Source organism: Pempheris klunzingeri, chromosome 17 (genome assembly GCF_042242105.1).
Source record: "Pempheris klunzingeri isolate RE-2024b chromosome 17, fPemKlu1.hap1, whole genome shotgun sequence".
NCBI lineage: Eukaryota > Metazoa > Chordata > Actinopteri > Acropomatiformes > Pempheridae > Pempheris > Pempheris klunzingeri.
In genome coordinates, this window is record NC_092028.1 from 8562179 (window position 1) to 8579568 (window position 17390).

Sequence of the window (17390 nt, forward strand, 5' to 3'; positions counted from 1 at the left end):
CTTGTTGATTTTACATCCCTCTAGATTACAAGAATCCTACAAGACTGACATATGTTTAGAAAAGGAACATAAATGAATTGTGACATATTTGTAAATTGAACATTCCCCTTTTCCCCTTTTTTCAGTGTGCTTAGTTCAGTTTTGACGTCTGAGCTGGATGGTATCATGTTCTAATGTAGACACCAAATGTGACTGAAGTTGTTATTGTTGAAAGATCAAGACGTTGCTGTATGCTGTTGTTAAAACTGCCAGATGAGGCGCATGTTGTAAGAAAATAAGACAAATCTTTATTGCAAACATTAACTTTTCAACCAGAACCACAACTGGACTAGTTTAAAAACGCTAATGATCATCATGCAGTGAAATCAGCATGCTTGCTTCACCAGCCTCTACCTGTATAGGGTGAATGCACACTACAATGCAGTAGCAGACTGGAAGGTCATTAAATAGCTTCTCTTCCAAATTTTATTCATCTTTATTTAGTTTCACTCCACATATACTGGTCACTGACCCAGAAACCCAACGAGTCATGTCAAACTGATGAAATGCAGACATGGGAAGATGCTCTTAATGTATATATGATATAATATGATAATAATAATTGTTTTAATGACTTCATATTTATTCACAAATGCTTGTTTGACAAAGTTGCACCACTTAAAAACATCTCAACCTGAAAATTCACAAGTATATGAATAATTCATAAACTTTGTGCCCAGCTGACATCAACAACACCTTCCAGATCTTTGGACCACAGCGCCATCTGTTGATGGACAGCATCAATTACATCCTTAGAACCAGTCACATAAAGTTTTGCTGGTGTCCTTGTCACAACTGGTAGCATGAGGCGGTACCTGCAGCCCATTCAGAGGTGGTCCAGCTCCTCCAGGATGGCACATCCATACGTGCCGTCGCAAGAAGGTTTGCTGTGTCTCCCAGCACAGTATAAAGGAGATACCAGGATATGGGCTGTTACATGATGAGCAGGGCCAGAGCCGGCTCTAGCCATTTTGGTGCCCTAGGCGAAATTATGGGTTTGGCAACCCCCACCCCTCCACGCGCACACACCACCCCAGTGATTAATGGACAACAGCCATAGGACAGACCTTAAAGGTTTCATTGTTAATCAAACACACAAACAAAAACACACTAAAATAACATAAATAACAATGAAAAAAGAATTAAATGAAATAACATAAATAAGAGTTCCTGATCAGGTTTTGTGCGAATATTTAGAAAGTCCTGACAGCTCCCACAATATGAATAATAAAAAGGTGCTATGTTCCAACAATACAAAACAGTGCGATATAATATAAAAACAGAATACATGTTTTTTTCTGTATTTTATTCTGTACTTTTATTTTCAAGATAGAGCACGAGGAAAGGGCGCCAGTCGGGGATGCAAATTATTACTATCATTTATTTTATTTTATTTATTGTTTTAATTGTTTTAAAACATCAAAATGTATTTTAGAAAGACTGATAGAAGCTTTTTCTGTTCTAATGCCCCTATCAGCAGTATGACATCATCTGACTGTGGCCGCTATGGCTAAAGAATAAAGAAGAAGAGACACAGTCTTCACTTGGCAACAGTTGTTGTGCAATCGAACCTATACACAGAGACAGAGAGAAACGCAAGAATATGTTCCTGCATGGTATCATTCATTACACGAGTATGTCTAGGTTATACTTCAGTATGTATATATTTCATTGTGATTTGACAGCTACAAGCAGCATTTTAACACAGCAATTTTCATAGTATAACACCTCTTTGAATATACATAATAAGGATGCTGATTTGTGGATCAAAGAGAAATTTACACTTATTCAAGTGCCATAGCTGAATCATCCATCAAAGCTCCAAGAACCGCTGGTTGTCACAGCTTCATGTTTACTGTGCAGGTTGAGAGTGATATTAAGGTTCTCAGCTAGTAAGGGGACAGGTGTATTTTCCAAAATGTCAAATTATCCCCTTAAACAGCTGTCATTAGTCTGTTGTTGAATTCTTCAAAGAGGCGTCAGCTCTTCCTCCTCCATGTCACACAGGCTCGCTGAGCTGTATAAATCAATCCAGAACCCAGGGTAGAGGGGCTCGGTGAACCTGGAGTAAAAGGTGACGAGGCAAACTTTGGGGCACCAGACCTGACTGTAGAGACTGTAAAAGGACAGGGTGCCGGCAGCCCAGTCCAGGTACACTGCTATTCTGGTAGTGTTAAGATTGTGGTAATTTAGGCATCTTCCGGTCTTATTGTGTCGAGCACCGTACCCATCACTACCACAATCCAGATACCAGGACTTTTCGTTCAACCCAAGACAGCAGTCATTAGCTTCTCCACTCCTACTGATTCCTTTGTAAGTCACTGCAATCTGAACCTCTCCACCCCACTCCACCTCCCAGTAACAACGATCGCTCAGGCCCTCTCTGCACAGAATCTGAAACCAGCCGTCAAATCGCTCAGGGTGATCTGGGTATGGCTGCTCCTCAGGCTCCCGTCTCACTGTCCTGTTTTCATCAGACAGAACGAGGGCTTTGTGTGTCGTGTTTACGTCCAGTGTGAGCTCACAGGCATCTGATGGAAAGAACAAGTCAAACAGCAGTTTCAGACCTGTGGTGTTCTCTTTAATGACACATTTTCTTTTTACTGTTTTCACGTGACCCGAATAAACACATACATTCATGAACTTTCAGTTCAAATAGAAATCTGATCTTTGTAATGCGTATCCACTTACACTTCTTCAGACCAGATTTCAACCAGCGCATTCCACCAGGGTCCATCCTGGAAAAAGAATTTGAGTTATCATTTATACTTTTTAAATAAAAAGCCTTAACGTGACACAATGGCAGTGTTTCTAATCTGTTAGCCATCTTCCAGCTGCTGGCTCCCCATACCTGAGAGTATCCAACCTCCACTTTGGCTCCTTCAGTCCAGCTGAGAGCAGCTTTACTCCTGAGTCTCCTGGATGATTGTAGCTCAGGTCCAGCTCTTTTAAATGGGAGGGGTTGGAGCTCAGAGCTGAGGCCAGAAAAGCACAGCCCTCCTCAGTGACCAGACAGCCCGACAACCTACACACACAGTGTTGTGAATTTGTTTTTACTGATTTAAACCACAACCTTTCATCATTTATGAAATTAATTCAGTGGATGCAAAGGTGGCAGGGATTGGGATCTGTGACCAGATGGAAGCAGTGTGAAGAAAGGGTTGTTGTGGCTACATCTAAGGGCTTTTCAGGTGAGGTCTTAGAGGTTAGAAGTGGGGAGTTTGTTCATGCTGGAGGCAGTTACCATGGTGAACAAACAGTAACCTTACCTGAGGGTTTCCAGTCTGCATTGTGGACTCTCCAGTCCAACTGAGAGGACCTTCACTCCTAAATCCTGCAGGTCGTTGTTACTCAGGTCCAGCTGTTTCAGACAAGATGACTGTGAGCTGAGAACTGATGCCAGTGCTTCACAGCTCATCCATGACAGCTTGCACAAACTCAGCCTTAAAGAACATGAGAATAGATTGAGATGATTTCTTTTATCGACAACAGCATTCATTTGAACAAATTAGCCATCAATTTCAATTTGTTTGAACTTTTGATATTTTCTTTTTGTAAAAGTGGCAGCCTATATTTGCGGTGTTTCAGCACTGAATTCTGACCTGAGAGATTCCAGTGTACAGTGTATACTCCCAACTCCAGCAGAGAGCAGCTTCACTCCAGAGTCCTGCAGGTCATTGTTACTCAGGTCCAGCTCTCGCAGATTAGAGGTCTCACAGCTGAGAACTGAGGCCAGAGGTGCACAGCTCTGCTCTGACAGGTTACAGTCATTAAGCCTGAAGAAGGTGATGAAAACAAATGCCGGTTTTTAAAAGAGTTGCTTTGGCTTGCTTGGTTGGCTAATTCGAGTTTGGAAGTTGGAAGGATTTTAATGATCTCTCGCAAATTCACTACCATGCACTGGTACTGAATTTGCATATCTGGTTCCTGTGGTTGCGTTTCTCCTTACTCTGGTTCTCTGACTTTCAGGAATGACTGCTGCAGATCGTCTGCTGCCTCCACTTTTTACAAATATTAGTTGTGTTATTATTATTCATATATTAACTATTGTCATGTTATTCACTGTTACCATATTTCTCATTATTAGTCATATTCATATTGCCAGTAATATAGTTGCTCTTATCATTATGGTTGTTGTTTGTTGTGCATATATCTACATCTATATCTACATAGACCCTGACAGAAAGCTGCCCACCTCTGAGCCTGGTTCTGTTTGAGGTTTCTTCCTGTTAAGGGGGAGTTTTTCCTTACCACTGAATTCTTAAATCGTTGGGTCTCTCTCTCAAATAAAGAGTTGGGTTTAAACTTGCTCTTTATGGAAAGCAGGCAAGAGATAACACTTGTTATCAGTTGGCGCTATATAGATAAAGATTTATTGATTGACTATAGAGTAAAGCACATTGTTGAATTTTGGTCTTTGGTCTTTTCATGTGATTTGTTGACAGCAATGCCAACTTTAATCTTTAAACCCAAAACAGACATGATAAAAAAAAAGTCATTAAGACAACTTTTTTAAAACACAATAAAAAAAAAGTGTGCTGACTTGAGCGTTTCCAGTCTACAGTTGGGGCTCTGTAGTCCATCAGAGAGCACCGTCACTCCTCCATCATCAGGGTCGTTGCTACTCAGGTCCAGCTCTTTAAGATAAGATGGTTGGGAGCTGAGAGCTGAGGCCAGAGCTGAACTGCAGCACCCTGTCAAATCACAGCAACTCAACCTGGTGAGGATTAATATGGGGAAGTCAAGAATTTTGAAAACAATCCCATTCTTGCCCATAAAAAACAACACGTGATGTTATTATTGGAATACATCCACCTACAGATATGTACTGGAGGCTTGAAACGCTGGCAGCAGTCTCAGAAAGCCCTCCTCTGAGGCAGAGTATTTCTTTAAGTCAAACACGTCATGCTGTTTTTCTGATGACTGTAAGATGAACACCAGAGCTGACCACTGCGCAGGAGAGAGATATCTTTTGGCAATGTTTCCTTCACTCAAGTACTGTTGGATCTCCTCCACAAGGGAACGATCATTTAACTCATGCAGACAGTGAAGCAAGTTGATGCTTCTCTCTGGAGACCTGATCCACCTGATCTTCTCCCGAATGTACTGGATTGTTTCCTGATTGCTATTCGAGCTGTTTTTTTTCTTTTTAAATAGTTGTGCCAGGAGATCTTGATTGGTCTGCGATGAAAGACCCAACAGGAAGCGGAGAAACAAGTCCAAGTGTCCATCTGGACTATCTAAGGCCTTGTCAATGGCAATCTTCTGGACCTCTGTTGCAGACGTTTTGCTGAAAAGCATCCCCAGATTTTTGAAAGCCGACTGGGATTCAGCCATCACATTCTTGTGGCTGTTAACGCGGGACAGCTCCACATAAAAAGCAGCCAGAAACTCCTGAATGCTCAGATGAATAAAACTGAACATTCTGTCCTTTCCCTTGCCGTTCCTCCTCCAGCTCTCCTTTTTAAAGATCTGTGTAAACACTCCAGAGTACAAAGAGGCTTCATTGAGATAAATTCCACTCTCTCGTAGGTCTTTCTCGTAGAAGATCAGGTTTCCTTTCTCGAGCTGGTAAAAAGCCAGTTTTGCAAGTGACTGAATATACTGAATGCTCTTTTTTGTGTCATACTTCTCTTTTGTCTGTCTGATTTGAAACATCAGGAATTCTGTGTACATCTCAGTCAGGGTTTTGGGCAACTGTACTGCAACACTGGTTTTCAACACATCCTCTAGGACTGTTGCGGTGATCCAACAGAAGACTGGGATGTGGCACATAATGTGGAGGCATTGTGATGTCTTCATGTGGGAGATTATTTTGCCAGCATGCTCATCATGACTGAATCTCTTGGCGAAATACTCCTCTTTCTGTGGGTCACTGAACCCTCTCACTTCTGTTACAATGTCGACAAAGTCTCGAGAGAGTTGACTGGCTGCTGCAGGTCGTGCAGTTATCCAGAGACGAGCAGAGGGTAGCAGAGTCCCCTTAATGAGGTTCATCAGCAGTCTTTCTACCGCAACTGGTTTCGTCACATCAATATTGTCTTTCTCTTTGGCAGTAAAGTCCAGCCGAAGGCGGTTCTCATCTAGTCCATCTAACACAAACACAAGTTTAAATTTGCTTTTGTCATAGTTGGTGTTTCCTGACATCTGTAGTGCTGTGAAAATGTAATTAAGAGCCTCTTCTCTGATGTCTTTGGTTTCCTTGATACATTTGTGAATTAGTTTGGCAAGATGGAACTTTTTTCCCTTCAGTAAATTCAGCTGGCGGAAAGTGAAGGGGAATGTGAGGTGCACATCTTGATTGGCTCTTCCTTCAGCCCAGTTGAGGATGAACTTGTGCACAAGGAAGGTTTTCCCAATTCCTGCAATCCCATTGGTCAGCACGGTCCTTATGGGTCTGTATTTTCCAGAAGGGTGCTTGAAGATATCACAGAGTTTGATTGATTTCTCTGTTCTTACTGGCTTTCTTGCTGCCTTCTCAACCTGCCTGACCTCATGTTGCCTGTTAATTTGCATGTCACTTCCGTCTGTGATATAGAGCTCTGTATAAATATCATTCAGGAGTTTTTTATCCTCCACATCTGACACATCTTCTTGCACACACATAAACCGGTTCTGAAGATTAGATTGGAGCACTTGCTGGTACGATGTAATTGGCTGCGGAGGCTTTGGTACTGGCACCATCACATCTGTGTGGAACAAAGTAGTACAAGAGGTAGGACAGCCGGTGGATACTCTTGTTAAGATTCAGACAATTTCACAAATTACAAACTGTTTGATGCAAAATTAACCCTTAAAAGCGTTTGCGTTTCATTTGCTGAAAAAGGAAAAGCTATGACCAGAAAATAACACAGCAGACTAAAGGCAATAGTGAGTCCACCTGCTTCAAAAAAAGCCTTTGTTTTGAAGTACTTCACAATTGTAAGTGAGTCAATTAAGATATGGGCAATCCATGCACTTTATCAAGGCAAAATAAAAAATAAACGATCGTAATTGTGACTAGAAGACAACCAACATCTTGTTCAAACAAAAGCTTTACCTTCACTCTGACTGTCTGTAGTGACGAGGTGAGGAGACATGGCCCGTGTATTAAATGAGGAAGCTCCCTTTTCTGGACTAGTGCCCACACCACTTACATCTACTGCAACAAAAAGAGAGAGTGACAGAAAGAGGAATGTTCAACACAAGTCAACCTGTCAACAACCATCACTTTTCCAATAATTCTAACTTGCCATAACTTACCCTTTGGTGCTGGGGCGAGGCTCTGTAATCGCTGCACCAGATCATTTCTGTTGATCTTTGTTAAAAGCTTCCCGGTTACCTCCAGAGCTCCATGGAGGCCAAAGGCCTGCACCATGTGAACAACGGTGTCCTGCCTGTCTGCCCCCTCCAGCCGGGACACAGGGATGGCTGGGTAGACTTCCAGATGGGGCATGATTGTGTGCATGATGTCCGCCTGCTGGAGGAGCCATTTTAACTGCTTGAATTCCTCCTCCCTCAAATCCTCCAGAGTTATCCAGACCTTCTCCTTCAGTGAGGCCATTGTAACTGGTAAAAAAAAAAATCATTTTTTAATCCAAAAGACAATTAGACAGCTTCCATTTTCAGGGTCCAAGACAAATGATGAATCTCATCCCATCTCTTAAATGCAAGAGTTTTAGACATCTATGTATGAAGTTCTATCACAAGGTTAGGGAGCAAAGATCAAGCCTCAGAGACCTAAATATCTAAGCTCATCATATCAGTTTCTTTCCACTTTTATTCAGTTTTCACATGACTTGTGACAAACTTTGATGGCGAACACTCACTTCAGTGGTGGAGCAGGTGCACCTTCTCAACCCTTCAGACAGCGATCCCTTCAGGGATCAGTTAATCCCTGAGGTTTTGGAGTCTCCTCTATCTCCTAAAATTCACACTTTTCAGGAAACTCGGTTGCGCTCGGTTGGCCATATTCTACAGCGCATGCGACTGACGACGCCAACGTTGCCCAACCTTTACCTAGCAGCACCCTCACCTCCTCCAGCACACCTCGCCTCTGCCACCTTAACACACCAGCAGTCCCATCGACTCCAAGCATATCCCAGTGGACTGTCACTTGCCTGAAACAAGCGCTCTGTCAGACAAACATTCCTTTCCACTGCACCGACAATGACACCAAACTCTCAGCAATAGAAAACACTCCCTCAGCTAGAGGGTAAGGTTAATTTGTAGTTCCAGTATCATGTCTGCAGTAACTTTGAAGCTGTCAGCGTCCAAAGTCCATAAACTATTTATAAGAAGTGAACTTTGCTTCCAGGTGTGGAAAGTGAAGCCAAAGTGCCTTAAACCTCAATCCGTATAATAGCTAGGGAGGGCGGGTGATTCTCTTGGTAATCAATTGAATGGAAGTCTATGAGGATATTACCCTACTTTTCACTTGATTTGATCTCAGTAAGCAATGAGTTTATGGTCACAGCTGCTAGTGTCACGTCTTCTTTAACACAGCATGATTCTCATTTAGTAAATTATGGTCCAATTTAGAGGATAATAGTTGATAAAGCAGGATACGCTTTAGGGTGGGACTAGACTGTTACTAACCAATCAGTGGTGGTCTTCATGCACAAAACGATGCTTCTGGTTCCAAAAAACTAAGATGGTGACGGCCATGAAACCAAGATGGCAACACCAGTAAAGCGAAACTTGAGGCTTCAAAACGGGTGACGTCACCATGGCTACGTCAACTTCTTGTATGCAGTGTGCAGGCCAGGTCGTATAAAACCCTGCACAAGCTATCCCTGTTGCAGAGCTTCCTCATCCGAGTCCGAGGGGGCAAAACAGGAAGCTTGTCCTCACAGATGTTGAATCACTAAAGATGAGTGTTTAATGCCTAAAGTCACCAAAGCTAAAATCATCATACACTTATACACAATACTGTGGGGAGCCATAGCCGTAGCAGCTGGATTGTACATTCATGATACTTAATGTCATGTCAGACATTGACAGAGCAGCCTGTTTCCAAACAGATCGACAATTCCTGGAACAAAGGGGCTTTAGATGGAGGGCTTACCTGGTGAAGTCGCATTAAGGAGTCAAAATTAGAGGCTGCTGTTCTCATAACTTCACTTTTAAAGTCAAAAACACACCTAGCAGTGACGGCACAAAGTGTTGACGATGGTGTGTTGGAGAATCAGTTTTACTTCCCAACGATAGAGCTCAGCCACAGACACAGGCAAAAACTAAAAGGGAAGCTGGCAATTGACATTTAAAGATTACCAAACAAGATAAAAAGATTACCAAACACAAGCTGAAGGAAACAGTTTGCTAAGTCCCACTCTCCATGCTTGCTATTGCTAGTCTGTCTCGCTTTCTGTTCTCTTGTAGGAAACACATGGGCGGTGATATCAGAAACAGATTTAACACTGGAAATGTTTTTAAGTTGTAAGTTGTTGTAAGTTTTGGATCCTTGATTCAGACGAAAGGTAAACTAAAGCAGGCTTGTCATTTCTAGCTGGTGAATGTCGACTAATCTCATGAATTAGTTCTCTGACTGACTGTTTAACAACATTAGCTGGCACTTTTTAAAGTACTGTAAGAAAGGACTTAAATAGGTACTTGGCAGTGCTGCACACAAAACTAGCTCCCTCTGATGATATGTTGAAGACATTAAACCAACAAAACAATATTGGGTTTTTTTGTACATGGCCAGTTAGTCCTACATCAGCATACATGCCGTCGCAAGAAGGTTTGCTGTGTTTCCCAGCACAGTGTCAAGAGTATAAAGGAGATACCAGGATATGGGCTGTTACATGATGAGAGCTGGGCAGGGCCGTAGAAGGGCATCAACCTAGCAACAGGACCAGTATCAGGATTGAAGATTTTGATCTTGAATATTTAGTTTTCTTTGAGACCTGATATGGGATTTAAGTGTTCCCTTCATTTTTGAGCACTGTATGTATCAAAATGTCTTTTAGAAAGACTGATAGAAGCTTTTTCTGTTCAAATGCCCCTATCAGCAGTATGACATTATCTGGCTGTGGCCGCTATGGTTAAAGAATAAAGAAGAAGAGACACAGTCTTCACTTAGCAACAGTTGTTGTGCAATCAAACCTATACACAGAGACAGAGAGAAATGCAAGAATATATTCCTGCATGGTATCATTCATTACACGAGTATGTCTAGGTTATACTTCAGTACATATATATTTCATTGTGATTTGACAGCTACAAGCAGCATTTTAGCACAGCAATTTTCATAGTATAACACCTCTTTCAATATACATAATAAGGATGCTGACATATACCATGAGGCTGACATTTGTGGTTCAAAGAGAAATTGCCAGAGAAATGTACTTTACACTTATTCAAGTGCCATAGCGGATCAATTGGAATGCACAGTTGCTGGTAGTATTAGTTTTAGCCAGCCTGATGAGCCCTGGTGGAAAACCATGTTGTACATGTATGAGAGATTTAGTCCCCAGCAGTGATGGGCGCGCCGATAAGTTTTTGACAAGATATAAATTCCTTACAAGTGCAAACAGGTCATGATTCCAAGGTAAAAACAGACCAGGGTCTGAATCATCCATCAAAGCTACCAAGAACCGCTGGTTGTCACAGCTTCATGTTTACTGTGCAGGTTGAGAGTGATATTAAGGTTCTCAGCTAGTAAGGGGACAGGTGTATTTTCCAAAATGTCAAATTATCCCCTTAAACAGCTGTCATTAGTCTGTTGTTGAATTCTTCAAACAGGCGACAGCTCTTCCTCCTCCATGTCACACAGGCTCGCTGAGCTGTATAAATCAATCCAGAACCCAGGGTAGAGGGGCTCGGTGAACCTGGAGTAAAAGGTGATGAGGCGAACATTGGGGCACCAGACCTGAGGGTGGAGCCTGTAAAAGGACAGGGTGCCGGCAGCCCAGTCCAGGTACACTGCTATTCTGGTAGTGTCAAGGGGGTGGTAATATGGGCATCTTCCGGTCTTATTGTGTTGAGCACCGTACCCATCACTACCACAATCCAGATACCAGGACTTTTCGTTCAACCCAAGACAGCAGTCGTTAGCTTCTCCACTCCTACTGATTCCTTTGTAAGTCACTGCAATCTTAACCTCTCCACCCCACTCCACCTCCCAGTAACAACGATCGCTCAGGCCCTCTCTGCACAGAATCTGAAACCAGCCGTCAAATCGCTCAGGGTGATCTGGGTATGGCTGCTCCTCAGGCTCCCGTCTCACTGTCCTGTTTTCAACAGACAGAACGAGGGCTTTGTGTGCCGTGTTTACGTCCAGTGTGAGCTCACAGGCATCTGATGGAAAGAACAAGTCAAGCAGCAGTTTCAGACCTGTGGTGTTCTCTTTAATGACACATTTTCTTTTTACTGTTTTCACGTGACCCGAATAAACACATACATTCATGAACTTTCAGTTCAAATAGAAATCTGATCTTTGTAATGCGTATCCACTTACACTTCTTCAGACCAGATTTCAACCAGCGCATTCCACCAGGGTCCATCCTGGAAAAAGAATTTGAGTTATCATTTATACTTTTTAAATAAAAAGCCTTAACGTGACACAATGGCAGTGTTTCTGATCTGTTAGCCATCTTCCAGCTGCTGGCTCCCCATACCTGAGAGTATCCAACCTCCACTTTGGCTCCTTCAGTCCAGCTGAGAGCAGCTTTACTCCTGAGTCTCCTGGATGATTGTAGCTCAGGTCCAGCTCTTTTAAATGGGAGGGGTTGGAGCTCAGAGCTGAGGCCAGAAAAGCACAGCCCTCCTCAGTGACCAGACAGCCCGACAACCTACACACACAGTGTTGTGAATTTGTTTTTACTGATTTAAACCACAACCTTTCATCATTTATGAAATTAATTCAGTAGATGCAAAGGTGGCTAAACTCCTGCCATAGCATGGCTGTTTGCAGGCCAGGGATCTGGATCTGTGACCAGATGGAAGCAGTGTGAAGAAAGGGTTGTTGTGGCTACATCTAAGGGCTTTTCAGGTGAGGTCTTAGAGGTTAGAAGTGGGGAGTTTGTTCATGCTGGAGGCAGTTACCATGGTAACAAACAGTAACCTTACCTGAGGGTTTCCAGTCTGCATTGTGGACTCTCCAGTCCAACTGAGAGGACCTTCACTCCTAAATCCTGCAGGTCGTTGTTACTCAGGTCCAGCTGTTTCAGACAAGATGACTGTGAGCTGAGAACTGATGCCAGTGCTTCACAGCTCATCCATGACAGCTTGCACAAACTCAGCCTTAAAGAACATGAGAATAGATTGAGATGATTTCTTTTATCGACAACAGCATTCATTTGAACAAATTAGCCATCAATTTCAATTTGTTTGAACTTTTGATATTTTCTTTTTGTAAAAGTGGCAGCCTATGTTTGTGGTGTTTCAGCACTGAATTCTGACCTGAGAGATTCCAGTGTACAGTGTATACTCCCAACTCCAGCAGAGAGCAGCTTCACTCCAGAGTCCTGCAGGTCATTGTTACTCAGGTCCAGCTCTCGCAGATTAGAGGTCTCACAGCTGAGAACTGAGGCCAGAGGTGCACAGCTCTGCTCCGACAGGTTACAGTCATTAAGCCTGAAGAAGGTGATGAAAGCAAATGCCGGTTTTTAAAAGAGTTGCTTTGGCTTGCTTGGTTGGCTAATTCGAGTTTGGAAGTTGGAAGAATTTTAATGATCTCTTGCAAATTCACTACCATGCACTGGTACTGAATTTGCATATCTGGTTCCTGTGGTTGCGTTTCTCCTTACTCTGGTTCTCTGACTTTCAGGAATGACTGCTGCAGATCGTCTGCTGCCTCCACTTTTTACAAATATTAGTTGTGTTATTATTATTATTGTCATGTTATTCACTGTTACCATATTTCTCATTATTGCGTCATATTCATATTGTCAGTAATATAGTTGCTCTTATTATTAGGATTGTTGTTTGTTGTGCATATATCTACATCTATATCTACATAGACCCTGACAGAAAGCTGCCCACCTCTGAGCCTGGTTCTGTTTGAGGTTTCTTCCTGTTAAAGGGGAGTTTTTCCTTACCACTGTTGCCTAATAAGTGATACTTGCTCATGTGGGGATTCTTGAATCATTGGGTCTCTCTCTCAAATAAAGAGTTGGGTTTAAACTTGCTCTTTATGGAAAGCAGGCTAGAGATAACACTTGTTATCAGTTGGCGCTATATAGATAAAGATTTATTGATTGACTATAGAATAAAGCACATTGTTGGTTTGGTCTTTTCATGGGATTTGTTGACAGCAATGCCAACTTTAATCTTTAAACCTAGAATGTTGACACATGCAGCTCTATCTAAAGCTTAAATATACAGAAGATTGCCACAAGACAAAGGCCCAAAACAGACATGATAAAAAAAGAAGTGAAAAGTCAGTAAGACAACTTTTTGAAAACACAATAAAAAAAAGTGTGCTGACTTGAGCAATTCCAGTCTACAGTTGGGGTTCTGTAGTCCATCAGAGAGCACCGTCACTCCTCCATCATCAGGGTCGTTGCTACTCAGGTCCAGCTCTTTCAGATAAGATGGTTGGGAGCTGAGAGCTGAGGCCAGAGCTGAACTGCAGCACTCTTTCAAATCACAGCCACTCAACCTGGTGAGGATTAATATGGGGAAGTCAAGAATTTTGACAACAAGCTCATTCTTACCAATAAAAAACAACACGTGATGTTATTATTGGAATACATCCACCTACAGATATGTACTGGAGGCTTGAAACACTGGCAGCAGTCTCAGGAAGCCCTCCTCTGAGGCAGAGTATTTCTTTAAGTCAAACACATCATGCTGTTTTTCTGATGACTGTAAGATGAACACCAGAGCTGACCACTGCGCAGGAGAGAGATATCTTTCGGCAATGTTTCCTTCACTCAAGTACTGTTGGACCTCCTCCACAAGGGAACGATCATTTAACTCAAGCAGACAGTGAAGCAAGTTGATGCTTCTCTCTGGAGACCTGATCCACCTGATCTTCTCCCGAATGTACTGGATTGTTTCCTGATTGCTATTCGAGCTGTTTTTTTTCTTTTTAAATAGTTGTGCCAGGAGATCTTGATTGGTCTGCGATGAAAGACCCAACAGGAAGCGGAGAAACAAGTCCAAGTGCCCATCTGGACTATCTAAGGCCTTGTCAATGGCAATCTTCTGGACCTCTGTTGCAGACGTTTTGCTGAAAAGCATCCCCAGATTTTTGAAAGCCGACTGGGATTCAGCCATCACATTCTTGTGGCTGTTAACGCGGGACAGCTCCACATAAAAAGCAGCCAGAAACTCCTGAATGCTCAGATGAATAAAACTGAACATTCTGTCCTTTCCCTTGTCGTTCCTCCTCCAGCTCTCCTTTTTAAAGATCTGTGTAAACACTCCAGAGTACAAAGAGGCTTCATTGAGATAAATTCCACTCTCTCGTAGGTCTTTCTCGTAGAAGATCAGGTTTCCTTTCTCGAGCTGGTAAAAAGCCAGTTTTGCAAGTGACTGAATATACTGAATGCTCTTTTTTGTGTCATACTTCTCTTTTGTCTGTCTGATTTGAAACATCAGGAATTCTGTGTACATCTCAGTCAGGGTTTTGGGCAACTGTACTGCAACACTGGTTTTCAACACATCCTCTAGGACTGTTGCGGTGATCCAACAGAAGACTGGGATGTGGCACATAATGTGGAGGCTTCGTGATGTCTTGATGTGGGAGATGATTTTGCCAGCATGCTCATCATGACTGACTCTCTTGGCGAAATACTCCTCTTTCTGTGGGTCGCTGAACCCTCTCACTTCTGTTACAATGTCGACAAAGTCTCGAGAGAGTTGACTGGCTGCTGCAGGTCGTGCAGTTATCCAGAGACGAGCAGAGGGTAGCAGAGTCCCCTTAATGAGGTTCATCAGCAGTCTTTCTACCGCAACTGGTTTCGTCACATCAATAGTGTCTTTCTCTTTGGCAGTAAAGTCCAGCCGAAGGCGGTTCTCATCTAGTCCATCTAACACAAACACAAGTTTAAATTTGCTTTTGTCATAGTTGGTGTTTCCTGACATCTGTAGTGCTGTGAAAATGTAATTAAGAGCCTCTTCTCTGATGTCTTTGGTTTCCTTGATACATTTGTGAATTAGTTTGGCAAGATGGAACTTTTTTCCCTTCAGTAAATTCAGCTGGCGGAAAGTGAAGGGGAATGTGAGGTGCACATCTTGATTGGCTCTTCCTTCAGCCCAGTTGAGGATGAACTTGTGCACAAGGAAGGTTTTCCCAATTCCTGCAATCCCATTGGTCAGCACGGTCCTTATGGGTCTGTATTTTCCAGAAGGGTGCTTGAAGATATCACTGAGTTTGATTGATTTCTCTGTTCTTACTGGCTTTCTTGCTGCCTTCTCAACCTGCCTGACCTCATGTTGCCTGTTAATTTGCATGTCACTTCCGTCTGTGATATAGAGCTCTGTATAAATATCATTCAGGAGTTTTTTATCCTCCACATCTGACAGTCCTTCTTGCACACACATAAACCGGTTCTGAAGATTAGATTGGAGCACTTGCTGGTACGATGTAATTGGCTGCGGAGGCTTTGGTACTGGCACCATCACATCTGTGTGGAACAAAGTAGTACAAGAGGTAGGACAGCCGGTGGATACTCTTGTTAAGATTCAGACAATTTCACAAATTACAAACTGTTTGATGCAAAATTAACCCTTAAAAGCGTTTGCGTTTCATTTGCTGAAAAAGGAAAAGCTATGACCAGAAAATAACACAGCAGACTAAAGGCAATAGTGAGTCCACCTGCTTCAAAAAAAGCCTTTGTTTTGAAGTACTTCACAATTGTAAGTGAGTCAATTAAGATATGGGCAATCCATGCACTTTATCAAGGCAAAATAAAAAATAAACGATCGTAATTGTGACTAGAAGACAACCAACATCTTGTTCAAACAAAAGCTTTACCTTCACTCTGACTGTCTGTAGTGACGAGGTGAGGAGACATGGCCCGTGTATTAAATGAGGAAGCTCCCTTTTCTGGACTAGTGCCCACACCACTTACATCTACTGCAACAAAAAGAGAGAGTGACAGAAAGAGGAATGTTCAACACAAGTCAACCTGTCAACAACCATCACTTTTCTAATAATTCTAACTTGCCATAACTTACCCTTTGGTGCTGGGGCGAGGCTCTGTAATCGCTGCACCAGATCATTTCTGTTGATCTTTGTTAAAAGCTTCCCGGTTACCTCCAGAGCTCCATGGAGGCCAAAGGCCTGCACCATGTGAACAACGGTGTCCTGCCTGTCTGCCCCCTCCAGCCGGGACACAGGGATGGCTGGGTAGACTTCCAGATGGGGCATGATTGTGTGCATGATGTCCGCCTGCTGGAGGAGCCATTTTAACTGCTTGAATTCCTCCTCCCTCAAATCCTCCAGAGTTATCCAGACCTTCTCCTTCAGTGAGGCCATTGTAACTGGTAAAAAAAAAAATCATTTTTTAATCCAAAAGACAATTAGACAGCTTCCATTTTCAGGGTCCAAGACAAATGATGAATCTCATCCCATCTCTTAAATGCAAGAGTTTTAGACATCTATGTATGAAGTTCTATCACAAGGTTAGGGAGCAAAGATCAAGCCTCAGAGACCTAAATATCTAAGCTCATCATATCAGTTTCTTTCCACTTTTATTCAGTTTTCACATGACTTGTGACAAACTTTGATGGCGAACACTCACTTCAGTGGTGGAGCAGGTGCACCTTCTCAACCCTTCAGACAGCGATCCCTTCAGGGATCAGTTAATCCCTGAGGTTTTGGAGTCTCCTCTATCTCCTAAAATTCACACTTTTCAGGAAACTCGGTTGCGCTCGGTTGGCCATATTCTACAGCGCATGCGACTGACGACACCAACGTTGCCCAACCTTTACCTAGCAGCACCCTCACCTCCTCCAGCACACCTCGCCTCTGCCACCTTAACACACCAGCAGTCCCATCGACTCCAAGCATATCCCAGTGGACTGTCACTTGCCTGAAACAAGCGCTCTGTCAGACAAACATTCCTTTCCACTGCACCGACAATGACACCAAACTCTCAGCAATAGAAAACACTCCCTCAGCTAGAGGGTAAGGTTAATTTGTAGTTCCAGTATCATGTCTGCAGTAACTTTGAAGCTGTCAGCGTCCAAAGTCCATAAACTATTTATAAGAAGTGAACTTTGCTTCCAGGTGTGGAAAGTGAAGCCAAAGTGCCTTAAACCTCAATCCGTATAATAGCTAGGGAGGGCGGGTGATTCTCTTGGTAATCAATTGAATGGAAGTCTATGAGGAAATTACCCTACTTTTCACTTGATTTGATCTCAGTAAGCAATGAGTTTATGGTCACAGCTGCTAGTGTCACGTCTTCTTTAACACA

The 17390-nt window shown here is 42.8% G+C and overlaps 2 protein-coding genes across 4 annotated transcripts; both read right to left on the bottom strand.

The window, feature by feature from the left end:
* Positions 1-1816: 1816 nt before the first annotated feature.
* On the bottom strand, positions 1817-7865 carry LOC139216188 (NACHT, LRR and PYD domains-containing protein 3-like). 3 transcript variants are annotated; one of them, XM_070847254.1, is made up of 10 exons: positions 7848-7865; positions 7282-7587; positions 7147-7180; positions 4859-6736; positions 4583-4756; positions 3642-3815; positions 3309-3482; positions 2891-3064; positions 2731-2777; positions 1817-2570 (listed from the first exon to the last, which is right to left on the bottom strand). In XM_070847254.1, exons 2-10 carry the CDS (start codon positions 7580-7582, stop codon positions 2008-2010), a joined length of 3519 nt encoding a protein of 1172 aa, XP_070703355.1. In that variant the 5' UTR covers positions 7583-7587; positions 7848-7865; the 3' UTR covers positions 1817-2007. The 3 variants fall into 3 exon arrangements, with proteins under 3 accessions (XP_070703355.1, XP_070703353.1, XP_070703354.1); XM_070847252.1 differs by lacking the exon at positions 7147-7180 and having other exon boundaries at positions 4859-6728; XM_070847253.1 differs by lacking the exon at positions 7147-7180 and having other exon boundaries at positions 2446-2570; positions 2891-3014; positions 4859-6728.
* Positions 7866-10236: 2371 nt separating this feature from the next.
* LOC139216191 (NACHT, LRR and PYD domains-containing protein 3-like) lies at positions 10237-16733 on the bottom strand. Its single transcript, XM_070847258.1, has 10 exons — positions 16716-16733; positions 16150-16455; positions 16015-16048; positions 13727-15604; positions 13451-13624; positions 12424-12597; positions 12091-12264; positions 11640-11813; positions 11480-11526; positions 10237-11319 (listed from the first exon to the last, which is right to left on the bottom strand). Exons 2-10 carry the CDS (start codon positions 16448-16450, stop codon positions 10757-10759), a joined length of 3519 nt encoding a protein of 1172 aa, XP_070703359.1. The 5' UTR covers positions 16451-16455; positions 16716-16733; the 3' UTR covers positions 10237-10756.
* Positions 16734-17390: the final 657 nt, after the last annotated feature.

Excerpts from the sequence above, each read along its gene's own strand:
- LOC139216188 (XM_070847254.1), bottom strand. The coding sequence starts at position 7,582 with ATGGCCTCACTGAAGGAGAAGGTCTGGATAACTCTGGAGGATTTGAGG. Across the intron at positions 6,737-7,146 it reads GTGGGCACTAGTCCAGAAAA|CCACACAGATGTGATGGTGC; the intron begins GGGAGCTTCCTC and ends TACTACTTTGTT. Across the intron at positions 3,483-3,641 it reads TGTACACTGGAATCTCTCAG|GCTGAGTTTGTGCAAGCTGT; the intron begins GTCAGAATTCAG and ends ATGTTCTTTAAG.
- LOC139216191 (XM_070847258.1), bottom strand. The coding sequence starts at position 16,450 with ATGGCCTCACTGAAGGAGAAGGTCTGGATAACTCTGGAGGATTTGAGG. Across the intron at positions 11,814-12,090 it reads TGCAGACTGGAAACCCTCAG|GTTGTCGGGCTGTCTGGTCA; the intron begins GTAAGGTTACTG and ends CTGTGTGTGTAG. Across the intron at positions 11,527-11,639 it reads TGGAGGTTGGATACTCTCAG|GATGGACCCTGGTGGAATGC; the intron begins GTATGGGGAGCC and ends TTCTTTTTCCAG.